At 36.6% G+C, this 12,614-nt stretch overlaps 1 protein-coding gene across 1 annotated transcript; it reads left to right on the forward strand.

Annotated features, from left to right (window-relative positions):
- The first annotated feature begins 5,435 nt into the window (after positions 1-5,435).
- arsia (arylsulfatase family, member Ia) lies at positions 5,436-9,012 on the forward strand. The gene is made up of 2 exons (XM_079390311.1): positions 5,436-5,858; positions 7,186-9,012. Exons 1-2 carry the CDS (start codon positions 5,575-5,577, stop codon positions 8,576-8,578), a joined length of 1,677 nt encoding a protein of 558 aa, XP_079246437.1. The 5' UTR covers positions 5,436-5,574; the 3' UTR covers positions 8,579-9,012.
- Positions 9,013-12,614: the final 3,602 nt, after the last annotated feature.

Genomic DNA, 12,614 nt, shown 5'->3' on the forward strand with positions numbered 1-12,614 from the left:
CTGGTAGATGCTGTAACTATGCAATTATGTGTGTATAGACTGTTTCTCTTTTGAAAGGCATTCAACAGTCACAGCATATTCTAACCAAGAAAGTCTATACTACAATACTGAAGAACCGCAGTAGAACCACAGAACTTTCTAAGCCAATCACCTGTGCCGTGAATATCATATGACTAATGTCTATATATACTGCATATACACACACACACACACAAATACATAATTTGGCTTTACGTTGTTGTTGAATATATATATATATATATATATATATATATATATAAATATAATATTTTTGTTTATTTGTGTGTCTGTGTGTGTGTGTGTGTGTGTATATGTATACACACACACACACACGCACATGCTAATTCCGTTCAAAAATTTGGGATTAGTAAGATTTTAAATGTTTTTTAATGGAGTCTCTTATGCTCATTTAGTTAATCAAAAATGCTGAAACAAAAACTTAATACTGTGAAATATTATTGCAATTTCTAATTTTAGTTTCCTATTTTAATATACTTTCAAATGTAATTTATTTCTGTGACACAGCGCTGAATTTTCATCAGTCTTTAGTGTCATCATAAAATCATTCTAATATGCTGATTTATTATCAGTGTAGAAACAGTTGTGCTGCTAAGTATTTTTTGGGGACCTGTGATACATTTTTCAGGATTCTTTAACAAATAAATGGTTAAAAAGAACAGTGTTGATTATAAATAGAAATTTTGTGTTACAATATCGGGAATTTAGGGAGAGTAAATTTTTAAAAGAACAGCATTTATTCAAAATAGAAATCAATATAAGTCTTTGCTGTCACCTTTTATCCATTTAACACATCCTTGCTGAATAAAAGTATTAATTTCTTTAAAAAAAAGAAGGAAAAAATGTACTGACCTTTCCTCCAAACTTCTGAATAGTATATTGTATCAATACATTTCTATTTTGAATAAACACTATTAATTTTATCTTTTTTATTTATCAAAGAATCCTGAAAAAAGCACGACAGGTCCCAAAAAATTTTAAGCAGCACAAATGTTTCCAACACTGATTATAAATCAGCATATTAGAATGATTTCTGAAGGATCATGTGACACTGGAGACTGGAGTCATGATGCTGAAAATTCAGCATTGCTTTACAGGAATAAAGTTTTAGTTTTTGTCTGTATTTGTCTTTGATGAGCATAAGAAACTTCTTTTAAAACATTAAAAATATTAATATACAGTATTAGGTATACACACACACACACACACACACACACACACATATTCTGCTCTTTATGGCTCAGGTAATTGAATGAAGAATGAATGGGAGTGGAAAATGTATGTTATAGATTTCCTTGTGTTGTGCACATTAATAGTTTCTCCTATATTGTGTGTGCTGTATACACCGTTTTCTCAGGTTTCATCCAAAAACAAGATTCAGTTTCCCCAGGATATAAAACGAACACACATTCCTCAAATTTAGCTGTTCAGAGGTCTGACCACCGCTCACATCCCTCTCTTTGACAACTAGCCTCTGCTGAAAACTGCTTAACAGCCGCCCCACTTTTCACTACTGGCCCCTCTCGATCTATAACAACTTGGCTGTTTACCTTCTAGGAAACAGATATGTGATCGGTCATATATGCACAAAAATCCCTTTCAGGACAGGCTGACAGTAGATCTACATAATACTCTGTAATACTCTAAACCGGACTGAGAATATAGATTATAAAAGCAGAACCAAATGACTGACTTCAAACAATCATGTTTCAGAAACTGCTCATTGCAGGAAATAAAAATCATTTCCAAATTAGAGACTAAAAAAAGGCCTCTCTGAACAGACTATATGTAAATATGAGAACCTGAGATCCTTTGAAAGCTTAAAAATGAAAAGTGTGCCGTTTTACAGGAAGTGGTAGATGATTAAATAGAGTTAGTGTTAGTATGAGGGGAAGGGTTTTTAATAACACTCTCGCGATGCCAAATTCAACATCTCCTCAGACTCTGCTGGCTTCTCTTCTAATTATTTCCTTTCATCTTCTCACTTTCTCTCAGGCCATAAAAGAAGAAAAAAAAGGTCAGATTTGGAGTTACAAAAGAGTATGTGTTTAACATGTTCATAGGTGACAATAAAAGTAGTTGAAGCACTCTGTGAGATTATAAACGTATAATCCCAATACATAATTTATGCACACAGACATTATAAAACATGTTTCACAACAACAATCTGTTATCCATTGAGAGCTTGAGGTTGTGATATATTATATATCATTCATCCCTCCACTGCTGCTGACATAAATAACGGTTAATAATTGGTCTCTATGGGTCCTGATATATAATTTCTGTAAAGATGCACAGTTTTACAGTTTTATGAAGACGAATTCACAATTTGTGTCCCAACGCATGCACATTCTGGCCATGTTCGAATATGTACTACTTTTAAAAGCATATTTAACTCTAGATTTACCCATATATTAATATTTTCTTTAGTTTATTGTAATGACATTGAATGTGTTTTAGGTATATCGGTAATTTATTTAAAAAAAGAAGAAAAGAAAAAACACTCAATAAGCCACAACGTGCCTGTAAAGAATAACAAAAATAGAAAATATCGATTGTATTTCTTTTGTTGATTTGTTATGTCTACATTCATCTCAGAACAATCACTGAGTCAATGAGACCAGGTGACTGTGACCAAAGGAATTTGAACAAGCTGCCCATAAAGGACAGATTTTTAAAATATCTAACTTTTTTTTAAATGTCAGACATAATATCTAGTAGATTTATGAGCAGTTGTTCTATTAATAGAGAGATCTAAAAGCGTTTGTGTGTTCTGCAAAGTCAACATTAAAGATAGTAACAGCTTGGCAGCAACTCAGAATGTGGAGGTTTGAGCTAAAATGGACATCAGAGAAATTTAAGGTGGATTTGCTGTTGTTGTTTTTGGGGAAAGTAATGTGTACTCACTCATGTAAGATATTTTCATGGCCAAATATTTTAAGTAAGAGAGAAAACTTGAATCACTCTTATGAAGTATATTTCTTTGGCACTGCACTGCAGTTGTTTTTGTTTGTTTGTTTTGTTAAACTTTTAATTAGTTGAATTAAATTTCATTTTAACTTTATACATTCAAATATAAAATTCTGCAGTGAATGGGTGCCGTCAGAATGAGAGTCACAGAAACAGCACAATAATCCACAAGTAATCCACACCACTCCAGTCCATCATTAACATCTTGTGAAGTGAAAAGCTGCGTGTTTGTAAGAAACAAATCCATCATTAAGAGGTTTTTAACTTTAAACCACCGCTTCTGGTTAAAATATGAGTCCATCATCCATAATAACTCTTCCTCCATTCATTAGTGAGCTAGTGATGTAATGCTAAATTTCTCCAAATCTGTTCTCATGAAGAAACAAACACATCTACATCTTGGATGGCCTGGGGGTGAATAAATTTTCAGCAAATTGTCATTTTTGGATGACCTTTAATTATGACTCATTCATGACCAGTCCTGTTGACTCAAGTGCAGATTCTTATAAACACTTTAGTTTCATCTTTAATCTCTAGTTTCATCTTTAATACCCACAATCAAAAGATCTTTAATCCAAAACATTTTCTCAATATCCAAATGTTTGACTTTTTTATTAAGAACAAAATGCTAAAAATGTATCATTTGACACGAGGCATGTTGATTTCCTCTCAATATGATGTGATAGTTGGTCTGGAGCATTCTGGCATTCATACAACATCTTTTTAGCATTTATTTTACAAAGAACGTTGACTTCATTGCACAATATGTTGACACCGGTGCTAAATGGGCACAGATGTGAGCAGAAATGCATGTTTCTCTTCCAGATCTTATCAGCGGCGTGTGTGTGGCTTCAGGTGATGTGCACTCAGGGAATCCAGTGAGCGCCAGCTCATATATAAAAACAACGCCCAAAGTCCCAATAAAAGAGCTCTTGTGCGCACAAATGCTGTCTCTGTTCAAGCACGGTTTGTACCCCTGGTCCCCCTAAATACTCCTACAGCATGTTTTAATAGCAGGAATCCTTAGGGGCCTCAGCTTGTGTTTGGAGATTAATCAAAAACATTGATAAAATGAATAACAGACTGTCTTCCATTTACTGAGCTAATAAACAGGTTGTAAAAATGATCGTACTTCCTATACATCTGTAGCCAGGTCATAATATGTCCATGATGATAAATTATAATATAAATCAACAGTTATGTGCAAATGGCTCCAAACCACAGATGAAAGACAGTGGAGTAATGCATTTATTTTATAGGCTGTTCATTTAAACAATGGCAAAACATCACACACTTAGAGAAGATCTCTCTTGAATACATCTCTTTGCTGCATTTAAGGGGCGGTGAGGGCTCAATCCTAGAAAGCAGAAAAAACTGAACTGTGGCTGTATGTGCCAAAACCTAGTGAGCTGCTTACTTAGAAATGTCATATGCATACAAAAAAAAAAAAACATTTGGAGTAATGTTATGTATTTGGGCATTAAAGTAATGTAGATTTCTACAAAATGTAGTACACTGTAAAATAAATAAAAGATAATGAACAATATGCTACAATAATTGATTAAGGCTAAATTCCCTTACTTGGTGAAAAACTGAAATACACTCTGAAAAGTCTGTAAAAATACAGCCTTATAGTGTTAATATAAGTAATTTTTCATATTGATTTTTCATAGGTGTTTTATTTTGAAATGGTGTTTTAGGGTTGAAGGAATTGTCCTTAATGGAAATTGTACTATTAATTTTCTGCAAAAACATCCATTTTTCTACTGACTTTTTTCTTACAGTGTAATTTGACTGTAAAAATCTGTCAAATGCGCATTATTTTAAAAAGTATTACATTTTAGAAGTAATACATTTTCATTATAATTTACCTGTAAAAACAATTATAAATCATCATTCCCAGAATCCTCTCACATTTTAATGGTTTCTCATTGAAATTGCTGTTTTTATTTATTTATTTATTATTATTATTCTTTTTTTAGTGTCATGTTTGTTACCATGATGGTACTTTGTGTATATTATTAAATAGGCTATCTTTTGTCAGTTTATTGTAATTAGTATAATTATAATTAGTAAATTAGTATATTAACATTATAATAGCCTATATTTGTATAGTAGCCTGCATTTAAGGCTGTTAAACGTTCTGGTAAACACATTTTTTTAAACCGTAAATTAGCCTACATGTTATTTTTTAAATGTATTTATTTATTTTACATTGCACTGTAGAGAACATCATATTGGTGTGCAATATCAGAAATGCATTGTGCACTTCATAGGGTGCCAGTGCCATCGTGTGTGCAGCATTTGTCAGCATGAATAGCAAACATACTGGGGAAGTATTAATCTCACTAATAGACAGCGTTGACCGCTGTAAGCGCGTGCAGCAGTTTTCGGCACGTGCAGGGAAAAAAGCGCTCTAGGTAGGTAGCTCACTAGTTTTTGAGACACAGCCAGACCGCGCACATACATCGCTCTGCCTCCTCACGCAAACTTTACGCTCGTACCTGCAGTTTAGTCGATCATTCATGATTTTTTCCTCACGTGCAGTCTCTTGAACGCGTTGCCATGACAGCATCGGCTCTGACTGCGCTCTTCGTGATGAGTTTGCTCAGTCTGGGCTATCTGTCCCAGGACTGGACGAGTCCGAACCAGGTCGAGCAGCCGAACCATTCGCGTCCGCACATTATCTTCATCATGACAGATGATCAGGGCTTCAACGACATCGGATACCACAACAGAGACATCCACACACCGACCCTGGACAAGCTGGCAGCGGCGGGAGTGAAGCTGGAGAACTACTACATCCAGCCCATCTGCACTCCATCCCGCAGCCAGTTCATCACTGGCAGGTAACTCACTCACTCACTCGCTTCAGTCAGCTGTGTTTGTGGACGTTTACTTGGTGTTTTTGTTACATAAATATGGTAATGAGTGGTAAATAAGATAAAAGCACCATGGTATTGTCATCACTGTACCACAGTACCCTTTGGTAAGGGTGATATTGTTATAATAAAGCAATTTACAATGTCAGAATCATTTAAGGCAGTGATTCCAGATAACCAGGGGCCTCAAGATGACATAAAATTATTCAAAACAAGCATTAAAGTAATCTAAAACAACTAACCAATACATTATTTGAAAGCACTCAATAGTTTTTGTTTTCTTTGAGCAATGGATATACGGGGTAGCCTAATTATATATATAAGTGTGATTTATATAGTCCTGGAAATTAATGCAATCTTATAACCATTTTTATACATGTTAGGAATACACTTTTTTTTAAGTTATGCCAAGCTCTAAAATATTTAATCAGAAACTGTGTGTGAATTTATTTTTTCCCCCCTAAATTAGGAACAACTGAAAAAGACATGGGGCATTTCAATATTGTTGTGCACAATGTGGAGTGAAAAACCTGAATTAAGATAATTTAAAACTAGAGAAATTTTAATCAACAACAGTGTATTTGGTCAAACAAACATTCCTGTTAATAAAAATTATGCATTATACATTATTGGAAAAGATAAATGGATGATGAAAATGCATGGCCATCTTCGTAATATATAATGTACAGACAATTTACAACGCTGTTTGAACTGAATTTTCTTGAAAAAATCATTTGAAAATTCATTTTGATCCACAAATGAATCATTCAGACCAATTTGCTTATCAGTTTGACTGAATCTTGAACACAGCTGATTCAAATTAATGATTCATTCACTTGTGACAAAAGTAACTGACAAAAGAGCAATATTTTTAGCCAATAAATATTTAATGGGAACAGTTAGGAAATTGTGATAAAACTAATGTCCGGGGTTGGAAAAGTCAAAGCAAGTTCATTTAAAAGCACATTTCATACACTTCAAAGTGCTGTACATAAAAATTTATAAAAAATAGTGATCTTAAAAAGGTTTAAACAGATACAAAATATAACAAAAGGTAAAAAAAATGAAGAAAATAATAATTTAAAATGACAGTAAATGTATACTTTAAAAGGAATATGAGAGACATAAAAAGCACAAAAGATTAAAATAAACATGAGCAAAGTAGATCATTCAGTTATGTGCAGTTCTGATGTCTATGGCAATACAGTTTGATCAGTCAATCCATGTCTGTGCTTGTGATGAGATGTGTTTGTGAGTTCTGATCCAGTTATTTTCCTTTCCCTTTCTGCTCTAGATATCAGATCCATACAGGTCTCCAGCACTCGGTAATCCGCTCTCGGCAGCCCAGCTGTTTGCCCTTTGACCTCCGGACATTGCCGCAGCGGCTGCAGGAGGCGGGATATGCCACTCACATGGTGGGCAAATGGCACCTGGGCTTCTACAAGCGCGATTGCCTGCCGACCCGCCGCGGATTCCACACGTACTTCGGCTCTCTGACGGGCAGCGTGGATTATTACACCTACAAGTCGTGTGATGGGCCGGGAATTTGTGGGTACGACCTTCACGAGGGCGAGCGTGTGGCGTGGGGTCAGGGAGGGCGTTATTCCACCCATCTGTATGCACAAAGAGTCCAAAAAATCCTCGCTGCTCACGATCCTTCATCCCAGCCTCTTTTCATTTTCCTCTCTTTCCAAGCCGTGCACACGCCATTGCAGTCGCCGAGGGAATACGTCTATCCGTATCGACAAATGGGAAATGTGTTTCGCCGGAAATACGCCGGGATGGTTTCGGCCGTAGATGAGGCGGTAAGGAACGTGACGTACGCGCTCCGAAAGTATGGCTACTATAAGAACAGCATCATTATCTTTTCTACAGATAACGGCGGACAGCCACTTTTTGGCGGGAGCAATTGGCCTCTACGGGGAAGAAAGGGAACGTATTGGGAAGGAGGCATTCGTGGTATTGGATTCGTCCATAGTCCATTGCTGAGACGCAGGAAGAGAGTTAGCAAAGCTCTGGTACACATCACCGACTGGTACCCAACGCTAGTAGGACTCGCAGGAGGGAACATTTCCCGGATGGACTGGCTTGATGGATATGACATGTGGGAAACCATTAGTAGCGGGAAGGAGTCTCCACGTTTGGAGATCCTACATAATATCGATCCGCTCTACAATGCCGCCAGGCATGGATCTTTAAAAAACGGATACGGGATCTGGAATACGGCCGTGCAGGCAGCGGTTCGAGTCGGAGACTGGAAGCTCTTGACCGGAAATCCTGGATATGGAGACTGGATTCCGCCTCAGATGCTGGGAAACTTTCCAGAATCTTGGTGGAATTTGGAACGGCACACGGAAGCGAAGAAATCCTTGTGGCTCTTCAATGTGGCAGACGATCCGTATGAGCGTTACGATCTCGCAGAGCGCCGGCCAGACGTGGTCAAGCAGCTGCTGGCCCGGTTAGCGTTCTACAACCGGACCGCCGTTCCAGTGCGCTACCCTGCAGAAGATCCCAGAGCCGATCCGAGACGCAACAGAGGGGCATGGGTTCCTTGGAAAGGAGATGAAGAAAACTGGGAGGCGTTTTACCTTCGAAAGAGAAAAGACAAGAAGCAAAAGTGGAAGTTCTGCAAAATGAAGTCATTTTTTAGAAGGCTTAACATTAGAATGATGTCAAACAGGATTTGAACTAACACATCCTGCAAGAACTGACTATTACAGATGCTGCTGACAGTAACACATTATTATTTTAGGGAATCTGATTTTGAATTTGCCTGGTTTGGAGAGTCCTATGATCACATTCACTGAAGCATGTGTTTCTGCTTACTGTTTTTGATCATCCACATCTTTTCTTTGAGCAGATTTTGACCCCTGCGGTTTTCTGATAATGTGACCTTGAATCCCTGTGCAATGAATGCTGAAAGAATTAATGAATGGATTTTGTATCCTCTCTGATCTGGTGTACAGTGCTTGCACCTCATATTTATATAAATGATCAGCTAAGAGACTAAAATTAATCTGTTAAGTTGTTTTGAGCATGTGACTGTTTATGTTTGTTTGCTACCTGATTCTACCTATTCTGGTTACAAAAAGTGTTTTGCATAAATAAAATAAACTTTTTCAAAAGACTCAAATTCTCTTGTACTGAGACAACTGTAATTTCCAGTGGACTGATTGCCCTCTAGTGGACACGTGAGAATTCTTTATTTAGACTCCTTGACAAATAATAGTGCATTTGCTAGGCTTGCTATGCTATAGCTGATTTCTTTTTTTTTTTTTTTAAATTGATCTTGTTTTTTTAACATATGCAAAGCAATTTGCCTTTTTACCCATAAAAAAATACTGGTTAGTGGCCTTCTGGGACTGCACTATAGCTGCACACAGAGACAGTATAAAGGGCTGCTTGTTAAGTCTTTCAGAGAAATGGGCCTCTCAGATGAGGGCGCCAGAATCTAAACTGAGAGACTGAGAGACTTCTGATTCTTAACAGCTTGACTTCATTTTATTGAGATGCTTACTGTACTGGTTTGTCTCCTGACCATATAAAAATTCTTTAAAAAAATGTAAGTATTCTAAGAAGTATTCCATTCATTTATTTTCTATTTTTAGACTTTATTCAAGCTGTAAATCTATTAATGTAAATCTTTTGCAGCATAGGTCATTATGTACGTTACATGAACAACAATTTGAGAAAACTACTGTATATAAGTGGTACTCTGTGGCGTGGCAGGATTTTGAACATGCCTCTATTATTATAATATTTTCCCCCATATCATACAATATTTATATAATTTACCATTAATGGGGAAGGAAATGCTTTCCATATGTTTCTTGTACCTTGAGAATTATTGTTTAATTTAGGGCCCTATGAAATACATTTTATTTTCCCCTCTTGCCCCCCGGAATTATATATATATATGCACCGACTGGATGATATCGCGTTTATTTCTGCTGTCAGATTAATCCATATTGATTCAAATGTACAGAGTTTATCAACGTTATCTACATAAATTTTATTTCGATATGATATCATTTATCTGTGTGCGACCTCGAAAATGGAGGCTAACAAACAAGAAAATTTAGACAAGCAGAACAACCAGTATACAACTGGGACACCGTTTCAGAGAGTATCAAGGCAAGTGCAATAAAACAGTTATTGTGTTATCAGTCCATTTGAGTATATATTGAAGTAAATCAAGTAAATTATTATTTAGGCAGTTAATTATATTTATCAAATGTGTCTTAATGAGTGGAGAATATGAATATTTTGAATGCTAAATTGTTGTTCACTATTCTAGGCCTTGCAGTCATTCTCGATAAGGAGGAAGATGCAGTGTTTAGAGCTAGCCCAGCTTTGAAAGGTACAGTATCATGAAATACTTCAACCTCTGGATCATAATTTCACAATGAAAGGGTGATCTTGACATTTAAACAATATTTGTTCAAAAAAGCTAAATATTTACTCCCATACCCCCACCCCCCAACTAAATGTAAACATTTTAATCACAGCAACCATTATACTGATATGAACTAGATTCAATAGCATGAGTTTCTGCACTCTTCTTCCTTCTCCACAGTATCTGACACTTCCAAAATCTCTGAGACTGCCACTGGCTCTGAGACTGAAACCAACTTCGAGACTGCTACTGGCTCTGAGGCTGGCAGTGGGTCTGAGACTGGCTCTACGACTGACACTGCCTATTTTATATGCAAGAAAATTCATGCCGCAGTGAAGTGTACAGGAGCAATGTTAAATGCAATACCCTGACATTGCTTTTCATTGCTGAAATCATTCCATCGTAATACTGCCTCTGAGTCTTCCACTGCATCTCAGATTGACAATGCCTCTACGACTGCCACTCCTGAGACTCCCACTGGCTCTCAGACTCCCACTCCTGAAATTCCCACTGGCTCTGAGACTCCCACTAGCTCTCAGATTGACAATGGCTCTGAGACTCCCACTAGCTCTCAGATCGACACTAACTCTGAGACTCCCACTAGCTCTCAGATTGACACTCGCTCTCAGATTGTCACTCCCTCTGGGACTGGCGCTAGGACTGACTCTGAAATGGCCACCACTTGTGAGACTGCTACTGTCTCTGCTACTGCCATCATCTATTCCAATATCTCTGCTACCGCCACTGCCAGAGAGACCATTACAACTACCGCCACAGCCACAGAGAAAAACATTTAATTAATAATGATATTTCGCCCATCTTAAATTCTTATTCTCCAATGAAAGGTTATATTTTTGTGAATTTTTAATAAAGGATTAACAATGCAGATTAATTTTCACAGCCTTCTTTGTTCATTTTACCAAGGGTACCAACAATTCTGACCACGTGTGTATATACAGTATATAACTTTTGAATAGATAGACAGATAGAGAGATAGATAGATCTGTCAATGTGCCTTGAAAAAAATAAACATTTTTATTTAATTTTCTTATTCCCTATCCTGTTCTGTATGTGTGCATATATGTGTATATATTCTATTTAAATAGAAACTTCACATTTAACACTTCAGCAAAACTTTTGGCTACACATGCACAACTGACTAAACAAATATTGTAACAGGTTAGTCTAAATAAAATATTCTATTAATGACTATATAGATATTTTCCCCCATTAACTCATCAAAATAATTTAACCAATTCAAACTTGATTTTAAAAGCTCTAGAAGATTCAGCTTGATGTTTAAAGTCAGTTTAATATAATTTAAATAAAATATAAATTAAAGTGAGAACATCATTTTTATACATGCAGGTCTTTACTGAGAAATTCAGCTTATAAATATTGCAGTAATTTTAAGAAGAAAACAATCTTCAAACAGACCAGGGGTGTCAAACTCAGTTCATGGAGGACCGCAGCCCTGCAGAGTTTAGTTCCAACCCTGCTCCAAGACACAAACCATCCCTGCGTCCCAATGTGCGTACTATCCACCCTATCTGCCCTAAATAGGATTGAAAATTACTACTATCACATAGAATTTAGGATGGTTATGCACATTGGGACGCAGGCTAAGTAGTTTTCAACTGAGCCTGAAGGACTTGATTAGCTGGATCAGGTGTGTTTGATTACGTTTGGAGCTAAACTGTGCAGAGCTGTGGCCCTCCAGGAACTGAGTTTGAGACCAATGTGTTAGGCAGGGGTGCCCAACCCTGTTCCTGCAAAGTTTAGCTGCAACTCTAATCAAACACACCTGCCTTTAATTTTCACGTGATCCTGAACAGGGGCGTCATGCACTCATTATTTTTGAGGGGGCACGAGTTGGGGTGAGGTCATCATGTGAGACAAAGCAGCCACAACAGCACTTATGGTTTATTTATTTTTTTCCTTTTTATTTGAAACATTCCCAAACGCATTAACTATATCATGGAATATCTTGATTCTCACCTTTATAGATTATGTTAGTTGATCTATAGCGGGCGATGGTCAAAGTAACCTAATGTAATCTATTAACTATGCATAAAACCTGTCTGTTTATTTAATTAACAGATATGTTTGCAGGACAGTCGATCGCCAGGAACAGGGTTGGGCACCCCTGTGTTAGAGTTTTAATTTATTACTTGGGTTCAAGCACAAACATGGCCCAGTCACACATACAAACAACAACAACAACAAAAAACGCATTGACTCCTATGACGTTTAACCATAAAAAAAAAAAAAAAAAAAAAAAAATCAACATTAGTTTATAATTATATAATATTGATAAAGTTATTAAT

This window comes from Barbus barbus, assembly GCF_936440315.1.
Source record: "Barbus barbus genome assembly, chromosome: 33".
Lineage (NCBI taxonomy): Eukaryota > Metazoa > Chordata > Actinopteri > Cypriniformes > Cyprinidae > Barbus > Barbus barbus.

What these genes read in the sequence shown, in the direction of transcription:
- arsia (XM_079390311.1), top strand. Translation starts at nt 5,575, where the DNA reads ATGACAGCATCGGCTCTGACTGCGCTCTTCGTGATGAGTTTGCTCAGT. An exon ending in AGCCAGTTCATCACTGGCAG is followed by an intron (nt 5,859 to 7,185) that starts GTAACTCACTCA and finishes TTTCTGCTCTAG; the next exon opens with ATATCAGATCCATACAGGTC.